Source organism: Panthera onca, chromosome A3 (genome assembly GCF_046562875.1).
Source record: "Panthera onca isolate mPanOnc1 chromosome A3, mPanOnc1 haplotype 2, whole genome shotgun sequence".
Classification (NCBI taxonomy): Eukaryota; Metazoa; Chordata; class Mammalia; order Carnivora; family Felidae; genus Panthera; species Panthera onca.
The window spans coordinates 112,104,229-112,130,203 of record NC_138341.1 but is presented as its reverse complement, the minus strand read 5'-3'; the positions used below and the strand labels follow the sequence as shown (position 1 = coordinate 112,130,203).

Genomic DNA, 25,975 nt, shown 5'->3' with positions numbered 1-25,975 from the left:
TCAACAACACACAGAGTTACAAGCAGGTATTTCCATGAGTGATGATTCTGACTGCACTGAGGACACAGCCTGCTGTGGGGTCCCCAGTCTAGGGCTCCCCTGAACCTTCCAGTACAGGACAAGGGAGATATGCACCTCACCCTGCACGGCTGCCCTGGGTGGGCACTTGGGTGGGCCCGGGCGCCCTCTTGTGGCATCTCTTGTCTCTGCAGGGACCCCTTGCGTCCCTGCGTTTGGAGGGGCTTCCCATGCTTAGACCATTTCTCTGTCCCCAGCCTATACCTTTTTCCCTATTCCCAGCCTTACCAGCCTCCAGCCAAAGTCTGAAAAACTCAGTCATGGCTCTCTCACCTTTTCCTGCTTAGATATCAGAACCCAGAACTTGGGTGCCTGCAAGCCCCTTCGATCCTATCCTGGGACACAGCCACGTGGTGATGTATAGACATACCATCTGGTTCAAATCCTGACTGCATCACTTGGAAGCAGTTGTACAACCAGTGTGTGCCATAGCTTTCTCACTTTAAAAATGAGATTAATGGGGCGCCTGGGTGGCTCAGTCGGTTGGGCGTCCGACTTTGGCTCAGGGCATGATCTCGCGGTTCGTGAGTTCGAGCCCCGCATCGAGTTCTGCGCTGACAGCTTGGAGCCTGGAACCTGCTTCGGATTCTGTGTCTCCCTCTCCCTCTGCCCCTTCCCCGCTCATGCTCTGTCTCTCAAAAATGAATAAACGTTAAAAATTTTTTTAAAATGAGATTAAATAAGACAATACTGGACAATTTGTCTGTTAAAGCCTCACTCCTATCCCCATCCTGCCTGCCATTTTTCAGAATGACTTGCCAGCAGGATTCTGGGTTAGATTCAGCCAATGGGAGGCAGCAGAAGCACCTTATTGCTTCTCCAGTAGCAGCGGATTCAGTTTCAATTCAGTTTTGCAGCCACCTTTGCAGATTTTTCTCTGAATACTGCCTCAGGACAAGAGGCAGCGGTGCTCTCCTGCACTTCCTGCAACTTCCAGACTCTCTGAAAGCTGGAGGCAACTTTCCCTAATCTTTACATTCCAACCCATCCAGCGGGTTCCAATACTGAATATTATTAATCTGGGAGGGCTTCTTGGAGGAGGTGAGGGTGTTGGAATGATGCTAGGCCACAAAAGCAGGCTTCCAGTGTTGAATAATTCCACCTCAGTGCCCATTTGGGCCCTGCCCTTCAGCTCACCTCTTCACAGTTTCCAGGGAGACAGTTTCCAGGGAGCTTGGAATCCTCATATTGATGTCACTTGGTAACCAGGAGCTGGTGGCTGCAGCCATCTCTCAAGTTCTTTCCATCATCCTGGGCCCTCATCTCTGGCATGGGCTCTGCACGGCCCAGGTAGCGGGGGCCCAGCTGGGGAAGCACCTTCTCCCTGCTTCCCTTCTCAGCCAATCACAGGCCTCACAGGGACCACTGAGACTCTTGTTGATGGCGGTAAGTCCACAGAAAGTGCCAGATGGACCAGGGGCGGGGCACCCTCAACCTCCAGACCCAGAGGATCCTCCCGTTTGTTCTCATCCACGGAGTACCCTGGGGTTCAGCGTGGATGGAACATAGTCCTGGCCCGAAGGGCTCCCAGCCTAGTGCAAGAGACAGAGCGTACCTCATTGTTGAAACACGCAGATGTTAGCATCTGTTACATGCTGCCGGCTGGGCCGCAGACTAGCAAAGTCATGGCTCATCCTTGCGTGGGGAGGATAGCAGATGCCGTGGTATCCAACTCACTCCTTAGCAGTCACCTCTAAGCACCAAAGGCTACTTCCTCTAAACTCTGCAGTTCTCTACCTGAAGGCTTTTCATGCCCCCAGAAGCAGCCCTCAACCGCAGGGAGTGAGTGAAAAAAAATCAACTTAATTCTCTCACCCTCCATTGGGACAAGTCTAGGATGTGTGTCTCCCAGAGTGGCTGGACGGGACGGAGCTCAGGTGCCCAGAGGTAAAGGGCTCCAACACCTAACACCTCCTGGCCACTTCCCAGTCTCTTGTCCCCACCCTTTTGCTGCTATTTCCTGGAAGCAGCTCCCAAATAAGCCATTCAAATCCCTGTCTCAGGTTGGCTTCTGAGGGAACCCAGACTGGCACAGGGAGGATGATTTATTACAGGGAAACAAAGTTCTGCAAAACTCGCGTTATACCTAATTGTATGCAAAGCAGTGGCCGACCCAAGGGATGGGTAGGGGAGCTGTCTGCCCGGGTACAAGCAATGAGGGGGGCTGTTGTCTGTAAAAAAGTTAAAAGCAGTAATTTAGCTGACCAAACGCCCGTCTGCTTTTTATTATCACTATAAACCGGCCATTATAATAAGCTTCAATGATAAAATTCTCCTGCCCCGTGAGACTGATGGCTCTTGCTGTCCCATGTCCCCTCCTTGGCACCCCACTGATGCCAACTGCACTGAGGACAGAGAAATTGATTGTGGGCAGAGGAGATGGGGGAAGGCCTCATGCAGGAGGCAGCATCGATGCCCTAAACACACAGCACTACCTGCATTTCACACCTCCACGCTTTGCATATGCTATTCCCTTTTACTGGGACGCCTTTTGTGCCTCAGTTCTCTCCCAATCGTCCATTATGATGCAGTGCAGTTGGGTATCTCCTCCTCCAAGAAGCCCTCCCTGACCCCCAGCCTGAATTAGATTGCCTCCTCTGGACTTGCACAGACCTCCAAGTGCCCCTATGTCATGGCAGTCTTCACACTGGGTTACCTTTGTGAGTTTCTTGTTTTTTTTTTTTTTTTAATCACCAGACCGTGGGCTCCAAAGTGTCAGGAACTACAGCCTGTTCATCTGGGGCCTGGCTCACAGTTGACACTTAGGAATGGGTCTGCCCCTGGGGCACCTCTGTGCAGTCCGCGGTCTGCACCCCCATCCATGGCAACACAGCCTATGGAGGTTTAGTGAACGAATGAATGGGTGCATGGGTGGAATTTTCAATAACCGGGGAAGACATTTTTTTTTATTTTTTTTTATTTAAAAAAAATTTTGTTAACGTTTATTTATTTTTGAGACAGAGAGAGACACAGCATGAACGGGGGAGGGGCAGAGAGAGAGGGAGACACAGAATCGGAAGCAGGCTCCAGGCTCTGAGCCATCAGCCCAGAGCCCGACGCGGGGCTCGAAATCGCGGACCGCGAGATCGTGACCTGAGCTGAAGTCGGACGCTTAACCGACTGAGCCACCCAGGCGCCCCCCGGGGAAGACATTTAAAGCAGAAGAGACAGAGCAAGTAAAAGCAGGGAGGCTTGAAAAGTGCAGAGCTTCTCAGTGGAAGGGGTAAACGGTTTTAGGCCGCAGGCAGCATAGCTCAGGAGTCCATCAGCTTTAGCACCACCCACGGTGCGGTCAACATACCTGCAATCTACCTCAGACACTTAGCTGGAATCTCTGACGATGGGGTTCGAGAATCTGGGTGTCCCTGAGAAATCCTGGGAACAAAAACATGTGGAGTGGCATGGGGCCAGCTAACAAAGTGAGGGGTGAACTGCAAAAAGGTGAGACCGGCCCGATTAAGTTGAGCCCACACCAGTAATTCATTCACGTAGCATTCATTCATGCATTCATTCATTCAATTCGTGTGTATTGAGCCAGGAAGGCACTCAGATATACCTGTGCACAAGACAGATATGATCTCTGCTCCCTTTTCACGGTCTAGTGGGAGCAGAGTCATGAAATTAACAAGCAAGCAAATAAATACCTGATATAAGGTCAGGTTATGATTAACGCTTTGCAGGAAAGAAAGCAGGGTAAGGAAGGGATTAAAGAACAGAAGACATGGGGTGCCTGGGTGGTTCAGTCTGTGAAGTGTCTGACTCTAGATTTTGGCTCAGGTCATGATCTCATGGTTCGTGGGATTGAGCCCTGCATGGGGCCCGGCACGGACAATGCGCAGCCTGCTTGGGGTTCTCTGTCTCCCTCTCTCTCTGCCCCTCCCTCACTCGCACGCACACGTGCACCCTCCTGCTGTCTCTCTCAAAATAAATAAACAAACGTAAAAAAAAAAAAAATAGAAGAGGTTATCTTGGATGTAGCGTCAGGGAAGCCAGGGAAGTGAGAGAAAGAGTCACTTAAAATGAAGGAGCAAACCACGCAGATGTTTGAGGAAAGAACATTCCGGGCAGAGAGAGCAGCACATGCAAAGACCTGGAGAACAGAACGTGTGGGAGAGGAAACCTTGGTTAGGTAGCTACTGCAGTAGTCCAAGTATGGGATGCTAGATGATCAGATCGGGGTGGAGACCGTGGAGGCGGTAGGAAGTGGTCAGATTCAGAATACATTTTGAGGGTAAAGTTGACTAGCTTTGCATTTGAATCAGATGTGGGTGTGAGAGGATGGAAGTCAACGTTATTGCAGCCAAGAGTGCAGGGGATGAGAAGAGAGTTGGAGGGGATGATGTCAGAGAGAGGTAAGGGGTGTGGGGGGCGGGGCGCAGACCATATGCAGGTTTCCAGAGACCATAAGGAGGACATGACTCTCCCTGAGTGTGTTAGGAGCCCTGGGAGAGTTTTAAGCAGAGGAGGAATGTGACTTGGCGTGTGTCCTAACAGAATCTCCAGCTGCAGAGTGTAGAACAGACTTTGGGAGACAAGAGATGAACTCGGGCAGTTCAGAGGTTGGTGCAGACATCCAAGTCAGAGGTGATGGTGGCTTGCTATAGGGTGCTGACTGGAATGGGAAAACTGAATTTACTTGAGCAAAAACAGTAAGCGGATTTCGAGAATCTTGTTGAAGAAATAGCAGGTGGCAAAAATCATAGAGGCGCAACTGCATCTTCTTGGAGGAAGTGGCTTCAATTCTCTGGGCTGGTTTTGTCATCTGCAAAACGGGGACGATAATGGAACACACCTCGCAGAGTTGTCGATAGGGTGATGTAGAGGTTTGGGCACAGGATCCAGCACACAATAAACATTTAATAAACTTTATCCTGGGAGCCAGACTGCTGGGTTCCGGTACCATCTCTGCCCCCCGTTGTCTGGCTGAGTCATCTCGGGTCAAAATCACCCCTCTGTAAAACGGGGCTACCGTTAACGCTAACTGTATAGGGTTGGGTCGTGACGCTTAAATTAATGAATACACGTAAGGCATTTAGAATAATGGGGCACGGAGCAAGCATTGCATAAGTGCCAACTATTATTATTAATATATTTTAGTCATATTTCATAAACGCTTCCTCCACCAGCATATGCCCACCCTATTCTGAGGATGGGAAGTCTGTGGCTCAGAGCAAGGTAGCCTCTCCTCGAGGACCTAACCTAGGATCCCGCGTGTGTGGCGATCTCTCCAACTCCCTGGAAAAAGGAGATTCCTGTTTTAAAGGAACCCGCCCCGCCCCGCCCCGCCCCGCCTGCGAGCTGCGTGGCGGAACGTTTAAGCGCTGCGCTCGGATTTCCAGTCGGCGCGCTGGCGCAACGGGTCAGGCGCTTGGAGCTACTTCCGGCGGCCGTGTTCGGCCCTCGGGCGTCTCCATTTTGGCCGCAGGTGGGGCTAGGCCTGGGCGGGCGGAGCAGCGGAGCGGAGCCCTCCGCGCTCTCAGGGCCGAGTCGGTTCACGGCACTCCCTCCCTTCCTTCCTCCCTCCGCCTGCAGAAACCGGGGGAGCGCATGGCGGGCTTGGAGGTACTGTTCGCGTCGGCGGCGCCGGCCATCACTTGCGCGCAGGACGCTCTCGTCTGTTTCCTGCACTGGGAGGTGGTGACGCACGGCTACTACGGCTTGGGAGTCGGCGACCAGGTACTCCAGAGAGGCAGCCTGGGGTCAGGGTGGTGGTGGTATGGTGGTGGATCCAAGGTCCGGAGTACTGGTCCAGAGCGCCTGGCCCTCCCCCCGCCGGAGTCCGGGCCTTGGGGCTCCTGGAACCTTCGGTATAGACAGCGGGTCGAGGAGGTCCTCTGCTATCCCACCCCAGCGCCCCTCAACACAGCTGGGACAACATGATTTTGGAACCCAAGGACCAGAAGCTCGCTTCAGCATAGCCTGGCAGTCTCCCAGGCCAGGATCGTGTGGACCTGACGCCGAGACAGGGGCGTAGCTCCCCTGAGCACTCCTCACCTGCCTGAACTCCGCCAAGCTCCTTCCCGCATAGCGGCGGGGTTGGGGGGGGGGGGGTGCTGTTCCCAATATTGCACTCGAACCTCCACCAGATATCTGAGTCCGAGCACGTTTATGGGGGCCCAGAGAACATACACACCCTTATCGTTTTACTGAAGGGTCCCGTGCAGTCTGCTCACCGCTGTCATCCCCAGCTCAGGTTCTGGGAAACAGCCCCCCCACACAAGTACACACCTGCACCCTGCATGTGAGGGCCAGGTAAGGTTACCTCCTCAACAGCTGCCCTACAGGGTCAGCCCCTCCTGCTCGCAGGTCCTCTGACTGCCTCTCTGAGCTGGGGGCCTTGCCCTCACACCCAAAGAGCCCCGGGATTGCTGGGCCCAAGCTCCTGCATAATTCTTTGCTGGAGCCTTTGTTCATCTTCTCTGCCCCTGCTTTGTGGCTTTCACCCTCCACATCAGCTTCCTGGTGAGAACTGGGCTTGGCCCCCTTCCTGCCCCTTCAGTTCTCTTCTACTTCGGCAGAGAAAATATCCTCCCAGCCTCACTCCCCACATACACGTAGGATTCCAAGCCTGCCCCTTCCTGTCACCATTCTTCTCACCCTCGGAACCTGCATCAGCTCTGGGGAGCGGGGCACCTCACCCTTTGCATCTCTTAGGGTGAGATTTTTAACCTTCTTCTCATTTTTCACTGCTTCATTTCTCAAACTCCTTAATCCTGAGTGTCTCAGGTATACACTTAGCATCTCGGGTTTTCCTGTCCTGACACAGAGCTTCAGGGATCCCTCCTTAAATGCAGTTTGCACATCCTGAGCACCGAGAGGCAGGCACTCCCTTCCACTCCCTGCTGCCCCATTCCACCGTCCTGAGCAGTGAGCCAGACCGCTGCCCCATCTCACACTTCACCGGGAGTCAGATTAGAAGTACAAGAACTGTCATGGATGTCTGGCTTTTCTTATCCTCCTAGACTTCAAGTATCCCACGGGGACCCCAGATACACACTTAGCAGCTCCATCCCTGCCCCCTTCCAGGCTCACACATACTTCGTCCCTCATGTGGCATCTAGGACTGGAGATACGGCTGGAAAAGAAGGGGCAGCCTCACACACACACACACACACACACACGGAAGCAGAAACCATGTTTTCCTCCCAGATAGTTCAGTTTTGGGCTTTTCGGTCCATCTTGCACTTCACTTCCCTTGCCTTTCAGCATTCAGGTCTTGGGACCGGGTAGAGATGGCGCCCCGAAGTGTCAGTCTCCCCCCTTCTGGTGCATAGCGGCCCCAAGAGAAGCTGTTGCCTCACTTGCCTCACGTCACCTTTCTGATCTTGAATGGCTCTTCCACTTGCCCAGTCATGTCACCTCAGCGTGGCCTGGGAAGTCCAGGCAGCTGCTGTACAGGACGGTGCCGAATGCAGTGGGATTGGAGGGAGAGCAGAGGGGGAGGAACACTTACTTGGTCTGGTCCTGTCCTTGGGGCTCCTCTGTGGGCTTTCTGTTTCCCTGACCCCTTGCCCTGTCCTTCAGCTCTAACACTTCTGCCCTACTCTCTGCCCCTCCTCATGGACCTCACCTGGTTTACCTCCCAGCTAGCTATTTCTGGGCTGACAGTCAGAATCTGTCCCCCCAGAACAGGAACTTGTTACAGAGAGCCTGAAATGGCCCTTCTCCCCATTTCACAGGGACGTATCAACACAGCAGATCTGCTCCCAGCATCGTCCCTTCACACACCCGTCCACAGCTCTGAGTTGCTTTGACAGCTTAGGGACACCAGTTCCTATAGGTCATTGCCTCCTTCAGCATCATCCCCTTGCCGAATTTTCAGGTGAACTGTGCAGAAAGAATGCGATCTCATTCTAATACTGGTTTAAAGAACAGAAAAGGTCCTTCACTGATTCCTAAAGGTCCATCTAATTCCACTGTGTTCATGGTGCCACGTGTTGAGTTCATACAGGCCAGAAAAAGCTGCCAGCCCCAGATGTCTTACAGGAGGCCAGGGAGGGTGGGGATGAAGGTTGTGAGAGGCACTGCCCACTGTCCATGTGTCCCCCTCCCCAGTGCTAAGTCGTGCGTGCCCTCTGGGGATGGGTGTTTGTATTGCACACTGGTGTGTCTGCTTCTGTGCCCTTTCTCACAAGTAATGCTAAAGCTCACATTGCACTTCCCCTTCTCTAACCGCTGCTGAGTCAGCGTCCCCTGGAGCAGAAGGCCTGTAGAGAGGCATCTTTCCTATCAGTTTATTTAAAAGAGGGTTTAATTGTCAGCCTTGAAACCAGCAGACTCAGCTGAGACCAACAGTGTTTGCCATGCCTGGAGGATGTTCATGTTGCCTCTCCAGCCACCTCCTGCTCCCCACCCTTCTAAGGGTGATAAGAGAGAGGAAGGTCCCAAAAGTATGTGCCTGATCATATAGCATATTGACAGTTAAATACAAAGTTGTTGCTTTTCTCTTTGGTTTTATCTCCTCTTGTTCAGGGAAATTGCATATGTAAAACTTGGTTAGAGGAGCAGTGAGGCCATTGGCTTCAGTAAAAATTGACTGTTTGAATTTGGAGCACTTCCTCGAAGTGAGTGCCGCTCCTCCTAAGAGCTTTACAGAGGTGTCAGGTGGGTCAGGTAGCAAGGGGTTAGAGATGGCCATAGGTAGAAGTCAGAGAATCTTGTTTCCTGTTGGAGGAATCTAAAGATTTTGACAAAAGAGAGAAAATGCCCAAGATGATGTTTGGGTTTCTTTGGGTGGATTTTAGTCCAGAGACCCTGGGATGAACTCATGGTCACTGAAGAATGCTTAGGATTTTGCCTAAGTGGACAACTATCTTTACTTTTTAGGGGCCAGTGTGGTGGACCTGGCTGGGAAAAATCTCCAGCCATAGACCAAGCAACCAGGAGCACTGAAGCCCAAACCCAGCTGTGCACCTGACTTACCGTGACCTTGGGCCCTTCCCAGCCCCTCTCAGCCCTTGAATTTTTCACCTGAGGGTGTTAAACTGTATAACCATATACTTTGGCTACTTTCCAGCTGCAGCTTTCTGGGGGGCCCGATACTGATGTCAGTGCCTAGAAGACAGTTGAATGCCGTGTTTGGCCTGATTATCACCAGGGCCAGTCCCTCTTGGTCCCACCTGTTTTTCCCATTATCAGGGCAGCCCTTGGGCTGGTACCATCAGTTACCCGGCAGTGAGAGACATAGGAGAGTGAGCCTCATGAATTATCTATACTCCGAGGAAGAATTCTGATGTGTTAAACGCTGTATGTGGTGGATATAAACATAAATTCAGAGGCCTCTGACAGAACAAAAACGAGGCATGTTGTCAAATTCTTGGCTTCCAAAGTAAACCTTAAATCCACGGCACTAGACCTATTAACAGGAAATCTACCCGGTTGGATGTGGGGGATTGTTTCTCTTCATCACTTAGTGGACTGTTTTGATTGGTTTCACTTGCGGTTTTTGTCACTCTCGTTTCTTTGCTTCAGGCCTGTGAGTTTCCTTGTCATCCAGCCAGCTTTTAAACCATGCCAGTTGCAACATCTTAAATTGTATTGGGGACCACTTCCCCCTTTGGATTCCTGAGCACTAAGGGTGACCAAAGAGGAGAGGCCCACAATTCTCTGCCTTTGACCTCCCATCGTCCTTGGTGTGTGTAAGGGCTGCGGTGCCCATTTTTGTGTTTTGCTGTTGTTTTTCATCTTTGGTCCAGCTTCTCCCAACATACTCTCCTGAGTACAGAGCTTCCCAGTCAGTCCACTTGCTTGTGTTTAGCCACATAAGTAGGTATCCGTGAAAAAAGTATATAGAGTGTTTTTGTGTGTTTTAAAAATTTTTTACATGAGTGATACCTAGCTATAAATCACATTTTTTCTTAATTTTAAGAAAAGTTTAAGTTGTATTTTTGATCAATATCTGTATGATGCTACAATTTGATCTAGTCTGTTTCTTATAACTCCTATATAGTATTCCACTGTGAGCATATCTTTTCATTTCACCTCCACTTTGGTGCTCATGACAAGGTTGTGACGAAGATCCCTTGTCATGACCCCTGTGCTTTTGTGCACAGGGTTTCTTCCAGGAAGAGAGGTTTGGGGTCATAGGGTGTCAGCTTACCTAATCGCACCAAATACTGCCAGATTGCTTTCCAGAGGGGTTGTAGGAATGTAAAGGGCCACCAGTGGTGTCTGAAGGTTCACATTCTCCCCACACCCACATGAACACCTGGCAAAAAAAAAAAAAAAAAGAAAAATGGATAATACCCGTCTGATGGTTGTAACCTGGAATCTCATTATTTCCACCTGTCCTTCTCTGGATGCTAGTCAAGTTTTTAACAGCCCTTTATGTACTGTTATCTGCCGTTATCTTTTGCTTGTTCATATCTTTTGTCAAGTTTTCAAGTGGGTTCCTAATTTTTATTGTTCATTTTCCAGGCATTCTCTTAACGTGCTAGTTACTAATCCTTTTTCATTTGTAGCCATGGCAGAGTGGCTGCCTGTTAGTGTTGCAGTGTCTGTTGTTGAGCAGAAGCTTTAAATTTGGAACAGTCTCAAAGACAGTACTTTTTCTCATTTATGGATCTCAAGAAATCTTTCCCCACCTGTAAATCACTCTATTACTGTAGAAATAGTTTAGGGGTGCCTGAGTGGCTCAGTTTGGTTAAGTGTCTGGCTTTTGATTTTGGCTCAGGTCCTGATTTCACAGTTTCTGAGATTGAGCCCCGGGTCAGGCTCTGCACTGGCGGTATGGAGCCTGCTTGGGATTCTCTGTCTCTCAGCCCCTTCCCACTGCTCACCATGTGCATATGAGTGAGCACTCTCTTTCTCTCGAAATAAACTTAAGAAAAAAGAAAGCTTGGGGACACCTGGGTGGTTCAGTAGGTTAGGCATCCAACTCATGATTTCAGCTCAGGTCAAGATCTCACAACTCATAAGCTCGAGCCCCATGTTGGGCTCTGTGCTGACAGCGCAGGGCCTACTGGGGGTTCTCTGTCTCCCTCTCTCTGTCTGCCCCTCCCCTGCTTGTGCTGTCTTTGTCTCAAAAATAAACTTGAAAAAAAAGAAAAACTTGATCTTTAAAAAAATAGTGTAGAAACTGCTTCTCAAACTTTAATGTGTAAAAGGAAAGTCCTAGAGTTATTTAAATAGAAAAAGAAGACATCATAACTCACAGTGATGCATTTTTACACACACCAGCTTGGCAAAAATTTTTAAATTGGACAGTGACGGGGTTGCTGACCATGTGGAATACAAGAACTCCTATGTTGTTGGTGGAAGTGTAAATCAGTACCTCTTTGGAAAACAGTTTGACTTTATGTCATGAATTAAAAGTTCTTTCCTCGTACGCACTCTATGGAAGTTCACTACGTGCGTGCCAGGACGTGTGTACACAGATGTTCATAGCAGCCTCATTTATAACAGCCAACCTGTACACAGTCCAAATATGCATCCCCACCGAATGCGTACCTTGCGGCGTGTTCATGCAGCACCACACTGTATGTAGCTGTGAACTTCACGGCAGCGGGGTGCTGTATAATGGATCGTATGTGGTTAAACACTCTGACACAGATGAATCTCAACAGTATCAAACGACCACCACAGTAGCCTGGACGAGAGTGCACTAGAATCTTTATTTTTAGGTAACGTTTTGGTGCTCCTGTTACAGATGGTCCAGGTTCTGAGCTTTGAAAACTGCTGCCTTAGAATTTCGTAGTATCCCTTCAGGAGATTGGCCTGATTCTTGGGGAGGGAGGTGGAGAGGACATTATTAGTAAACCCGAGGCTACGGATTCTGGACAGGTTCCAGTACTGTGTCACAAAGGCAGGCAGCTACAAGGCAGAAAGCTCTAGAGCAGGAGTCCAGAGATAGATCCCAGACCTCTGACTTGGGCCTTTTGTTTCTGTTGACCTCCATGTCCTTAATCTGTGAAATGAGGGAGTGGGATTAGATTATCTGTGAAGTCCTTCCTCGCTCTGTGCTCTGAGGTCGTCATCTTCCTCCTCTCAACCCTGGTGTCTTCTCAGCCGGGTCCCAATGATAAGAAATCAGAACTGCTCCCAGCCGAATGGAACAGCAATAAAGACCTGTATGTCCTCCGGTATGAGTCTAAGGATGGGTCCAGAAAGCTCCTTGTGAAGGCTGTCACCGTGGAGAACAGCGTGATCATCAATGTGCTGGTGAGTCTCGGGGACATGTTGGTATCTGCTGGTGGGAGCACACGTTGTGATCACCTTTGTGTAGCTCATTTAGCAGTACAGATCAAAGGCCTTAAATGTTTGTGAGGCCTTTATCCAAGGGATCCTACTTTTGGAACTGAGGCGAGGCAAGAATCCTCAATATAAAAAAGCTTTCTGTTCAAAGATATTCACCTTCCGGTTTTATCAAGGGAGGGACTTTTCCATCACTGGGGAATGATTATGTAAATTAAGATAAATCCTTTCACTGACAACAGAGGAGGAAAAATGCTTATTGTAGGCCCAGAGGACTACTTTTCTTTGGATAAGCCTAGCTCTCTGCTATCCTGGAGCCCTTACGTTTCTTATTTCCAGGGATGGAAAAAACTTCCCCTCCACTGTGGGCCACCTCACCCGCACCCTCCTCTCTGCCTTTAGCCCCTGCTAACTCCCTCCCGTTTTTCACTTCCTCAAAAAGTGCAGTCCTGACTACCTACTCTCACCTGCCAGAAAAATCTAAATTATGCCTCTCTACTTCATCATTTTATTTCCTTGCCTGGTACCTACCACAGTTTGTAATTAGGTATTTAGTGTTTGAATTCTGCCACTGGACTGTGCACCACAGGGGCAGCGAACTCTTGTTAAGTATGTCCTGGTTGTCTCTGCGTGCTCATAGAAAAGTACCATGCAGTCTACATACGTTCCCATGTAAAGATATACTTTATTTGTTTTAACTACGAGGTAGTGTCTAATAACCATAACGTATTTATCCCTTTCTGTTTTGATGAACATTTAGATCTTGTATCAGACAGAGTTCTTAGTAAAAAATAACAAAATTGCCTTAGGTTAGTTTAAACAGATTGGGTTTATTACAAGAGGTGAAATAGCTCACTGAATTATTGGAAAGGCTAGAGAAACAGGTTCAAGGCTGGGCTTTCAAGACAGTCCCTCAAAACCAGGCCGTAGAAACCACTGCTGCTGCTGCCGCCCCAGGCATTAGGTGCCGGCTGATGCTACAGGCCCTCGGCACCTTCTCGTGAGCCACTGGTGTCTCTGTGCCTCCCCTCTTTAGCAAGATGTCTGCCCCTGGCTTTTCCACGTTGCTGCCTCCAAGTCAGAGACGTGCATCCATTTGGTACCTCAATTACATGCCTGTGCCCAAGCTACAAAAGAGCCTGGGAAGTAGGTTTATTGGGCTCTGCCTAGAAAGGCAATATTCCTAAATCAGAGAAGCCCCCTCTGCATTGGAGGTATTTCGCGTATTACAGACATTCCTGGTATGTTTCTTTGCTCATGTATATTTCCTTAAACTGAGTATTTAATTGTTGTTCTCCACCCACCCACCCACCCACCCATTAGCCCAGAAATCTTCCCAATCTTTCGTTTTCTGTTTTCATTTTTCTAGGAATGTGGCTCACAGCAGGTATCAGATTTGACACTGAACTTGGATGATTATGTCGATTCAGAACACCTGGGTGACTTCCACAGGTACTTCTAAGTGATGGCTTTTCCCTGGGAAAAAGAGGAGAGAAACAATGTAATAGGGCAGAGAAGTCGAGAGAGTCAAGAAAGGTTAATAGAATGGTCTTTGTCTCCTGGGCACAGTCACTTCTCAGTTCTCTTTTCTGTTTTTAATTTATTTTAAGAGAAGATTCACATGGGAAGTGCCACGTGAAGTAAAGTGATGTAATCAAGCGTCCACAAGTGCTACAGTGGCCTTAGGGGAGTGGGTCAGTCAGAAGAGGCTCCTGGAGAAAAGGTGTACCTGATTGGATCTCCACTTCCAACTTTGTTTTCTTTTGAATGGACTTTATTTTTTAGCGCAGTTTTAGGCTCACAGTGAACGAGCGCAAAGAGTTGCCATGAACACCTCCCCCTCCAACCACCCCCACACGGCCTCCTTCACCGTCAGCGTCCTGCACCAAAGTGCTCCATTTGTTATAGTGGAAGAACCTCCATCAATACACATCCTCACCCGGACTCCATAGTTGACCTGCAGGTTCACTACGGGGAATGTTGGAGTATGTTTGCTTCTCTAAGAAACTGCCGTGCTGTCTTCCATGGTGGCAGTACCATTTCGCATTCCCACCAGCAACGTATGAGAATCCCTGTTGCTCCACAGCCTTGTAAGCGTTTGGTGGTGTCGGTTTTGCAGATTTGGCCATTCTGATAAGTGTATGGTGGTACCTTCTTGTAATTTACAGTTCCCAAGTGACACATGATGCCGAGCATCTTTCCATATGCTTTCTTGCCATCTGCACATCTTCTTTGGTGAGGTGTTCATTTGGGTCTTTGGCCCATTTTTTCATTGGTCTGTTCTCTTACTGTTGAGTTGTAGGAGTGCTTTGTATATTTGGGGTACAGTCTTTTATCATATGTGAGTTTTGCAAATATCTTCTCCCGGTCTGGCTTATTTTCTCATTCTCCTAACGTTTTATTTTGAAATTTGCTACCCCACAGAAAGGATGGTTTGTAAAAATATTACAGTGAACGCTCGCATACCTGTCATCTCTGTTGACCAGTTTTTAACGTGTTGCCACATTTGCTTAGTTTTGCTGTGTGCTGTTCTGTCCTTGAACCACCTGAGAATTATTTCCACACTTTGTGAACCTTCACCCCTAAGCTCAAGCAGTATCTCCGTATTCATCAAGGGCACCTCCTATATAACCTTAACATAGTTATCACGCTCAGGAAATGAAACGTAGATAGTCCTTTAATACACAGTCTGTTGATATTTCTGCGGTCATCCTGGCGGTATCCTTTTTAACTAGTCTTTTGGCTCTTTGGGGTTTTTTCTTACCCAACCAAACATCACATATTGCATTTATTTTCCTGGCTCTTTAATTACTTTTAATCCAGAACAGTTTCCTAGATGTTTATTTTCCATGGTTTTCGTATTTTTGAAAAAGACTTGAGGTCAGTTGTTGTGTAGGAGGTTCAGATTGTTTCCTCGTGATCAGGTTTATTAGGTTATTTCCTCCTCATTTGATTCCAGTTGAACATTTTTGCCAAGAGCACCACATAGGTGAGGCTGTGCTCTCAGGGTGTTTGCATCAGGCATAGACATCTGTCTTGTTGACTTGGTTCATTTTGATGACTTGGTTAGGACAGTGTCTGCCAGCTCTTTCTATAGTGAAGGCATCTGTTTTCCTTTGTGTTTCATAAGCGATCTGCGGGATTATGCTAGCAGACCATACTGTTCTGCCTCCTAACGGTCTTTTACCCGGTAGTTTTGGCATCTGTGGATGATTCTCGCCTGAGTCAGTTACTACAGATGTTTGTAAGGCAGTAATTTTCTACTCTAATCATTCTAACTACATTTATCAGCATTTTTTATAAAAAAGAGTTTTCTATTCTCCCTGTCCCCTTTATTTTTATTTCTTTTAAATACCAGTGTAGACAATGGATTCTTTTTTATTCTAAGTTATGGTCCATTTCTTTTTTTTTTTTTTTTTTTTTTTTTTTCAACGTTTTTTATTTATTTTTGGGACAGAGAGAGACAGAGCATGAACGGGGGAGGGGCAGAGAGAGAGAGGGAGACACAGAATCGGAAACAGGCTCCAGGCTCCGAGCCATCAGCCCAGAGCCTGACGCGGGGCTCGAACTCACGGACCGCGAGATCGTGACCTGGCTGAAGTCGGACGCTTAACCGACTGCGCCACCCAGGCGCCCCAGTTATGGTCCATTTCTATCATGCTTTGGATGCTTCAGTTCCAGAGTTGGCCAGTGGGAACCCTTTCAAGCTGCCTCTTTGTCCTTTTGACATGTCCCCATCATTCTTAGAGTGTTTCACACTTTCTGGCACAATAAAATATTCCTGCCTTCCCTTGTAATTTCCTTGCCCCTGCCTTGTAATCAGCCGGTTTTCTAGGGAGCCATGATGTCTGTTAGTGGGGAATCATATTTAACAACCAAAATCTGGGCCCTGAATGTGCTCATTAATACAAGGATACTATTGCTTCCATGCCCTGTAGATGAATAGAGCTTGAAAGCTTTTTCCTTAAAGTCTTTTCTTAAATTTTAAACTGATGCTTTCATTTTTAATCTAACACCAAGGGATTCTTAACTCTCTTATTCCGTATTTGTATCCTTCTGTGGCGTGGACCCTGATTTCCAACAGCATCAGCATATTTACTCATTTGTTTGATCCTGAAGTACACACAGTTTCTGAACTGCGACGTCAGTGCCAACGAAGAACAAATCAACCCAGTAAAGTTCCAAGTATAATTTCTTTCCAATTCTTTTTTCCTTCAACTGTGTCCCACTGAGGATGTTATAGTCAGAGTATTGTGTTCAAAATGTACTTAGATTAATGCTGCTTTCTCCATAGGTGTAATGACATTGTCTGTTACATAGTCAGGCCCAATTATTTCCACTTTATTCCATTTTAGGGACTTTGTTGCCATCCTCATCAGCCTCCTTGATTAGAGGAAGCCCGGCATCACCGTAAATTCAGTCACAAGAACTGCCTAGAAACCCTGTTGTGGGGTTTTTTTAGGGTTTGTTTATTTTTGAGACACACACACACACACACACACACACACACACACACACACATTGACCGGGGGAGGGGCAGAGAGACAGAGGGAGACACAGAATCAGAAGCAGGGCTCCAGGCCCTGAGCTGTCAGCATAGAGCCCGACACGAGCTGTCACGAACTGTGAGGTCATGACCTGAGCCGAAGTCGGACGCTTAACCAAGCCACCCAGGCATTCCTGTGTTGTATTTTATTATATCTAACCCCCTCCACTCCTCTCAGACTTGCAAATCACCTGCCTCCCTCATTGTCTCTGCCCCCTTCCATGTGGCCTTTACGTGAGGAGATGCCTACTTCTGTTCCTGCTTACCACCTTTCAGTCGATTTCCCACCCAGTAGTCGGACCAGCCTTTTAAAACAGATAATAAGATTGTGGCTAAAACGCTTGCTTGAAATCCTTCAGTGGTACCATTTCACTCATGTTAGGATGGCTACTGTCAAAAAAAAAAAAAAAAAAAAAAAACACAAGTGTTGGCCAGGATGTGGAGCAGTTGGAATGCTTGTGCACCATTGGTGGAAACATAAAATGGTGCAGCCACTATGGAAAACAGTGTTGTGGTTCCTCACAAAATTAAGTTACCATGGGGTCCAGCAATTCAACTTCTGGGTATAACCAGTAACATTGAAAGCAGGGTCCAGAATAGATATTTGCACACACATGTTCATAGAAGCATTTATTGGAAGCCATGTAGGTATCCGTGAATACCTAGAACAGATGCGGGGGTAAACAAAATGTAGTGTATACATACAATGTGGTCGGTGACTACATTTGTTCAGCTTTAAGAAGGAAGGAGAAGCTGACACATGCTGCAACGTGGAATAACCTCGAGGGCCTTACGCGGAGCAAAATAAGCCACCCACAAGCAGACAGACACTTAGTATGATTCCGCTTAGATGAGGTGCCTATAGTAGTCAAATTCATAGAGACAGAAAGTCAAATCGTGGCTGCCAGGGGCTAGGAACGTGGAGAATGGGGAGTTACTGTTTAATGGGGACAGAGTTTCAGTTTTGCAAGATTCCTGAAGACGGACAGTGGAGGCGATGGCACAGTAACGTGAATACATCACTGAACTGTATGCTTAAAGATGGTTACGAGGGTAAATTTTGTATGTATTTTCTCGCAGTTAAAAATTCTTGTTAATCTGAAAGATACCTGAAACCCTTCAGCGAATGTCGGTTGCTCTTAGAATAAAGAACAAACGCCTTGAGGAGGCCTAAAGCGTAACCCCGTCCTGGACCACTTCGCCCCTAGTTCCTGTGTCTCGGCCTCCGTGCCCTGCTTCCTCTCCCTTCTGCAGAGCTCTTCCCTGTGCCTAGAATACTCTCCCCAGCTCCCCATGCAGCCAACTCCTGTTCTCCCTTCAGTTCCCATTGAAGAGTTCTTCAGAGAAACCTCTCCTGCTCCCCACCACGTTTGAGCTTTCGAAACACCCTTTTCAGCATTTACTAAGTGGGTGTTCTATGATCAGGGTCGGTCGCTCTCCCCCACCGGCTGTGATCCCCTTGAGGGCAGGGCCCGGGTCTGTTTCGCGTATAGTGGACTGTGGCATGGAAGAGAGAGGCGAGGCCAGCCCAGAGCTGCTGTTGTGGGCGCTGCCCGCTCCGTGACTCCCACGCTCCTAAAGTGGGTAAGGGAAGGACTGGGAGTCTTTCTCTTGATTCTTCGTTCTGGAATTCTATTGTGGGAGAAGGTGGAAGAACCCAGGTACCGTACGAGGCTGCTCATGCTCATTGCAGCTTTTAGCCCTGAGCGGTGCTGAGAGAAAAAGTGACCGTGTCTCCATTTCTTTTTTGTGAATACATTTTTGTTGTTGGGGCTTTGTGTTGGGGGAGTATTTTGGTTTTTGTTTACTGTGAAATGAGGGACCAACAGTACTACCTCGTGGCATTATGAGAACAAAACAAGATGTCGGCACAGAGTGTTCGGTGCTGGGTGCAGCAGCTCTTAGACATGCAAAGGGGAAAAATCTGATCACCGGGAATCATCTCCATGGAAACTGAGGCTCTGTGAGCTGGCGTGTGGATCTGCCTCTTAATCATAAGGCTCTCTCCCTCTCTGCTCTGTCTTATTGCTGGCGACACTGAAGTGCCTGCTTCTAGTCACCTTCCCCCACCGGGCCCTCCTCTTTCGGTCTTCATGGCATGTCTTGTCCACTCTGGGTGGGGACTTGTGCCCCCTGGTGAGCAATCTCGGATTTGCTAAGGGGTCTGATCCTGTTCCTTACTGCCAAGCCTCTTCTCTTTCCAGTCCTTCAGGATGACAGGCCACAGGCTGTCTTTTGCTGCTACCAAAATGGCAGTGCTACTGAGGCTTAGAAATTGTGCAGAACTTCTTCAGTACTTGGCAGTTTTTAAATCAGACCTGCCTGAGCTCTACAGGTAAACACACACCCTCCAGAGGGAGATCGTAGGCCTTCCGGCCGGCTGTATCACACACAACCTCATCTGATTGAAAGGAAAGGGGACTTAGATTTATCCCTTCCACCCAGCTTGCTCAGGGAAGCAGCAAGGTCCCCATAATTCTAGGTTCTGAGCAAAACCCTGATCTTTATAGGGATGTAGAGACCACAGGCCCATAGATCTCCCAAGGCCTTGTAGGTGTTAGACTTTTGAACCACGGAACTCTTTTTCAAGCACAGCGTTCTTTAGGATTGACATATTAAACTAGTTAAAGTAAAATTGCTCCGATGGAAAGGGTAGGGGCAGGAAATGAAGATCCCTGGGTCCCATCCACTTGGCTTTCTCTCTTGTTCTCCTTGGGCCCCCTTCTGTGCAAGAGAAAACTCGAAATTGCTGGTCTAGTTTAATATTCTCTGTTCTTCTTATGGTTATAAATATTAAACCTTTTATTTTGAGATAATTATAGTCTTCTTGTAAGAAATAATACAGACATTTTTTCATATCCTATTTATACGTTTTACCTCAGTGATAACATTGTACAAAACCTTACTGGATACTACAGCCAGGATGTTGACATTGATATAATGATACAAAGCCTTTCTATCACCGTAATGATCCCTTTTGATGCCCTTATGTGGCCACCCCACTCCCTCCCCATCCCTAACTCCCTGGCAACCGCCATTTATTCTCCGTTTCTAAAATTTTCTCATTTTCAAAAATGTCCTATACATGGAATCATACAGTATGCAAGCTTATGGGATTGGCTGTTCTCAGCGTAGTGCTCTTGTCATCCCTCTGAGTTGTTGCATGCATTGATAGTGTGTTCCTGTGTAAAGCTGAGTGGCACTTCGCCGCATGGGCGTGCAACAGTTTGTGTAACTATTCACTCCTTGAAGGATATCTCATTGTTTCCATTGTTGCACCGTTACAAATGAAGGTACTCAGGATGTTCCCGTGCAGGCTTCTGTGTGGACGTGATTCTCCCTTCTCTGTGATAAATGCTCAAGAGCACGATAGTAGTTGCATGTTTAGTTTTTTAAGAAACTGCCAAATGATTTTCTACGGTGTCTGTCCCATTTTATGTGTCCACTGCCGGTGTGTGAGTAACATGGTTTCCCCGCACCTTCACCAGCATCTGGTGTGGTCACTCTTTCATTTTAGTTATTCTGACACGTAGTGATATCTCATCATGGTTTTACTTTATATTAACCTAATGGTTAACAATGAGCGTCTTTCCGTGTGTATCTGCCGTCCGTGTGTCTTCTTTGGCAAAATGTCTGTTCGTGTCTTTTGCCCATTTTGTTTGGATTGGTTGGGTGGGTTTTTTTGTTTTGATTTTTTTTTAACTGTTGCTCATTTGAGAGTTTTTATATTTTTTAGATGCAAGTCCTTTCTGAGATGGTAGCTTATAAATGTTTTCTACCAGCCTGTAGTTTGTTTCTTCATTCTCTTAATAGGGCCTTTCACAAAGCGGACCTTTTTAATTTTGCTAATATTTATTTTATCAATTTTATGGGTTATGCTTTTGGTGTCAAGAACACTTTGCAAACTACCTCTAGCTCCCCAAGATTTTCTATGGTTTTTTTTTTTTAATGATTTTATAACTAGCAACATCTTTTATTTGTTTTTTAATTTTTTTTTTCATGTTTTATTTATTTATTTATTTTTTGAGAGACAGAGGGAGGCAGATCGTGAGTCAGGGAGAAGCAGAGAGAGAGAGGGAGACACAGAATCCGAAGCAGGCTCCAGGCTCTGAGCTGTCAGCACAGAGCCCGACGCGGGCCTCGAACTCACGAACCATGAGATCATGACCTGAGCTGAAGTCGGACGCTCAACCGACTGAGCCACCCAGGCATCCCTCCTATGTTTTTTTCTAAACATTTTATAGTTTCATGTTTTAGAATTAAGTCTGCGGTCGGTTTTAAGTTAATTTCTGTATCAGGTATGAAGTTCAGACAGGGGCTCATTGTCTTGCCTGTGGGTGTCCAGTTACTCCAGCACCATTTGTTCTTCCTTCACTGGATTTGCTTTTACAGCTTTTTCGAGAAGCGATCGTCTCTGTTTATGTGGGTCTATTTGGGGGTTTTCTATTTTTTCCCATTGATCTTTGTGTGTGTCCCTCTGCCGGTATCAAACAGTTTGGATTAATGTAGCTACATAGTAGACCTTAACATTGAGTAGAAATGATTTCTGTCACCGACTTTTTCTTGTCAAGATAGTCTTAGCTATTCTGGGGTCTGCGCCTTTCTGTACAGACTTTAGAATAAGCTTGTTTATGCCTATAGAAACCTTGCTGGGATTTTGATAGGGGTGGCATTAAACCTATAATGAGGAAAATCGACATTTTTACCATGAACATGGTGTATCTCCATTTATTAGGTCCTACTTGATTTCTTTCATCATCATTTTGTAATTTTCAGCAGATCTTATTAAACATGCTTTTACTATTTCTTCTCTGCAGGAGAGGAGTGATTGTAAATGGCGTTCTGCTCTTAGTTTGATTTTCAAATATTTAATATTTATTATTGGTGTATAGAAATGCAGTTTATTTTTGTAGATCATTTATATGCAGTCACCTTGGTGAACTCAGTGTTCTTGGAGTTTTTTTGAGGATTTCTTGGTAACGTCAAGATAGACTATCATGTGATGTGCAAATAGGGGCAGTTTTATTCTTTGCTTTATTCTGTGCTTTTTCTTTCCTTTTTCTTATTTATTTATTGCCTTATTGCAATATGTTATTTAAGAGTGGTGAGAGAGAACATCCTTGCCATATTCCCAGTCTCGGAGGCAAAGTGTTCAGTCTTTCATTATTATTATTATTATTATTTTTAATTCTACCTTTATTTACTAGATCTGTAATAAATACTTCTGAAAACTCATGTAGTTAATGTATATAAAGGACTTAGAACAGTACCTGCCACATAGTAAATGATCGGTAAATATTAGTTGTTACGTCATTATTACTCCACTCATATGACCAGCCTTCTTCCAAAACTCAGTATTTAAGGTCCAGAGAACATACTGCCTAGGGATATATACCTATAGGTGTATATCCATATAGGAATGGAATCCATATCTGCCTATTCAGTGGCTTCCCAGTAAAAGACAAACTTAATTTGTAAGACTTTTTTTTTTTTTTTTTACCTCTATTCCCATTCCAGTAAGCCAAAAGGGGATAGAAAGCCATAGTGTAGCTTTTCTTCCCTCCTTCCCTAAGTCTCTCCCTCCCACTTAGCTTCAGAAATACCCTCCAGTCAACTCAAGTCTAGTATGTTGTTAACTGTAGGTTTTCGTAGGTATTTAAAAAAATTTTTTTTAATGTTTATTTATTTTTGAGAGAGAGAGCGTGAGCAGGGAAGATGCAGAGAGAGAGACAAAATGTGAGGGTGGGGGGGGCAGAGAGAGAGAGGGAGACACAGAAACCAATGCAGGCTCCCGGCTCGGAGCTGTCAGCACAGTGCCCAGCGTGGGGCTTAAACTCACGAACCATGACATGAAGACCTGAGCCAAAGTCGGATGTTTAACCGACTGAGCCACCCAGGCGCCCCGTAGGTATTTTTTATGAAGCTCAAGAAGTTCCTCTCTTTTCCTAGTTTGTTGAAAGTTTTTATCATGAGTGGATTTACATGTTGGATTTTGTCCGATGCATTTTCTGCTTCAATTGATAGGATCGTGCGATTTGTCTTAGCTTACTGATATGGTAGGGATTCGTGAATACTGAACCATCCTTGCATACCAACAGTAAATCCTTGGCATATGATTCTTTTTATATATTTGTAATTCAACTTGTTAGTGTTTTCTTGAGCATTTGTGCATCCCAGTTCATGGGAAACACAGGTCTGTAGTTTTTGTTTTTTGTACTGTCTTTGGTTTTGACATGAGGCAACACTGGCCTCATAAAATGAGTTGGGAAATATTTCTTCATCTTATGTTTTCTGGAAATAACTGTAAATTGGTGTTAATTCTTCTTTAAACGTTTGGTGGCGTTCTCTACTGAAATCATCTGGGTCTGGAGATTTGTTTTGGGTGCTTAAGTATGAATTTTGTTACTAGAATAGAACTATTTAGATTATCTATTTTATTTTGGTGGAGTGGTTGGGTTGTGGTTTTTGAAGACTTGGTCTGCTCTGAGTTGTCGAAGTAAGTTGTTTTTAGTTCTCTTATGACCCTTTCAGTGGCAACAGATGTGTTTTAATAGCCCATGTCGCTCTCGATATTGGTGATTTGTGTCTTCTTTCTTTTTGTGTTTGCCAATTTTGCTAGAAGTTTGTCAATTTTATTCATTCTTTGGATGAACTAGTTTTTTTATTGATTTTTCTCTATCATTTTCCTGTTTTCTCTTTCATTGATTTTTATTCTTTATTACTTCCTTACTTTGGCTTGCTTCAGGCTTAATTTGCCCTTTTTCTGTGTTCTTGAGGTCAGAATTCTGATTATCGATTTCTTTCCTCTTTTCCAGTGTTAAGTTTTTAGTGCTAAGAAGTTTTTTTTTTTAATTTTTTGTTAATGTTTATTTACTTTTTGAGAGAGACACACACACACACACACACACACACACATACAGATCGTGAGCAGGGGAGGGGCAGAGAGAGAGGGAGACACAGAATCTGAAGCAGGCTCCAGGCTCCAAGCTGGGGCTCAAATTCACAAACCGCGAGCTCGTGACCTGAGCCGAAGTTGGATGCTTAACCGACTGAGCCACCCAGGCGCCCCCCTTTTTTTTTTTTAAGTTTATTTTTTTATTTTGAGAGAGAGCAAGAACACACGTGAGCAGAAGAGGGTCAGAGAGAGAGGGGAAGAGAGAAAATCCCTAGCAGCCTCTATGCTGTCAGTGTGGAGCCCAACATGAGGGGCTCGATCTCACGAACCCTGAGTTCATGACCAGAGCAAAATCAAGAGTAGGACACTTAACCAATTGAGCCACCCAACTGCCCCTAATAGGTTGTATTTTTATTTTTATTAAGTGCTTTATAGCTTTTTTTTCATGTCTTCCTCTTTGATCTGTGGATTATCTAGAATCATATTGCTTAATTTCCATGTATTACAGGTTTCTTTGCGTTTTGATGTTTAGTGTGAATCTGTATGGTCAAAGAACATACTCTTTATGACTTTAGTTTTTTAAAGTTTGTAAGATTTGTTTTTTGATCCAGGATATGGCTCATTTTAAAACATCGAATTTTTAGAAACTCTGGAGCACTGCCCACTTGTCACTACCTCTGTCTGCCTCAGCACCTCAGCTACAACTTACAATTCTTGTCTATCACAGGCAGAGAAAAGAGACCCAGAGCAGTCTTCCAAGAACCCCTGAGTTAATGACAGGACTGGACCTTGAGCCCTCAGAGCCCTCCCTACCTGGACCAGGAGCCTGGTTCATACTCCCCGAGGAGGCTTGGTCGTCCGTGACCCTTCCCATGACACATGATGAACACACAATGAGGCTGAGGGTGGGGTTGGGCAGGTAAAGAGGAGTAGCCAGTCCAGGCCCTGCGCCCTTACACCCTCACCTTTCTAATGGGGTGGTAAACGAGGAGGGGCAACTCAGATGCCTGAGAAGCTTAGGCCCAAACCTCGGAAACAACACCGGGCTGTTGCCCCCCTCACACAGGTCCGCCGGGCGGCCCGTTCCCCCCCTTATAAACAGTCCAAGCGCAAAGCTAAGAGCCGTCGGGGCCGCCATTGCCGCCGACGTCGCTGCTGCCAGAATAGTGTGTGTGGGGTTGCCGGCCAGGTGCAAGCAGCTGATAGCTCGTCTCCTTCCTGCAGGACCTACAAGAACAGCGAGGAACTTCGGTCTCGCATCGTGTCTGGGATCATCACACCTATCCATGAGCACTGGGACAAGGCTAGTGTGAGCAGTCCCCACCGGGAGTTTCCCCCTGCCACTGCCAGAGAGGTGGACCCCCTTCGGATTCAGCCACAGCACCCACACACGAGCCGGCAGCCTCCCTGGTAAGTACAGAGCCCCCATCGGGCAGCGCGTGCTTCTGCAGGGCTCTGGCCATTAACCCTCCTGCCACCTGACTCCCTCTCTGACCTCCATGCATCTTCAACAAATTGTGAGAGTCTTGGTGGATGGAGAAAGAAAGTGGAGACGTCAATGGAGCGGTGACTTCTTGTACTGCTCCTAGTCACCCTAACTCCTCAGGTTCTCCAGGCTGCAGTGACCTGGGCCAGGCGTTTCAGGGAATGTAGGGATGCAGAAGTACTTGCCCAGAGGGGATGTAAGCCCAGTGTCTTGCTTGTTTCATTTCATCCATTGTAGTTGCCTAAACCTCTTTGACAACTTCAGAAGTTTTCCAAAATGGCATGGGGTATGAGCATGTCACATCCAAGATCTCAGCAGGTTAGGGTGGCAGCATTTAGGACAGACTTGTTGGGCACCTGGGTGACTCGGTTAAGTGTCCAACTTCAGCTCAGGTCATGATCTCACGGTTCATGGGTTTGGGCCCCTTGTCAGACTCTGTGCTGACAGCTCGAAGCCTGGAGCCTGCTTTGGATTCTGTGTCTCCCTCTCTCTCTGCCCCTCCCCTGCTCACAGTCTGCCTCAAGATACCTCTCTCTCTCTCTCTCTCAAAAATAAATAAACTTAAAAAAAAAAAAAAAGGAGACTTGTGCTCTGAGGAAGGAGACAGGAACCAGGGGAGACCTTAGTCTCTTGGCTGAGACAGCACTTGCCAATTTAGAGTCTACAGTGTAGTAGTAATGGGGGGTTGGGGAGTTCACTGTGGAGCCCATAGTAAGCACTCAGTAAGTGTTAACTGCCATTGATATTTTATCCTATTTTGCAGTTCTATGTCTTTCAT

General features: G+C 46.8%; 1 protein-coding gene across 2 annotated transcripts in view; it reads left to right on the top strand.

Annotated features, from left to right (window-relative positions):
• The first annotated feature begins 1,316 nt into the window (after nt 1–1,316).
• Nucleotides 1,317–25,975, top strand: part of PSMF1 (proteasome inhibitor subunit 1) — a 46,577-nt gene continuing 21,918 nt past the window's right edge. Inside the window, exons 1-5 of one of the 2 annotated variants that reach the window (XM_060614290.3) lie at nt 1,317–1,464; nt 5,611–5,754; nt 12,085–12,237; nt 13,640–13,722; nt 24,936–25,121. In XM_060614290.3, the coding sequence (XP_060470273.1) occupies nt 1,459–1,464; nt 5,611–5,754; nt 12,085–12,237; nt 13,640–13,722; nt 24,936–25,121 (572 nt within the window). In that variant the 5' untranslated portion in view covers nt 1,317–1,458. Of the gene's footprint in view, nt 1,465–5,412; nt 5,504–5,610; nt 5,755–12,084; nt 12,238–13,639; nt 13,723–24,935; nt 25,122–25,975 lie in introns of those variants that run through there. The other variant, XM_060614299.3, reaches the window with a different exon arrangement.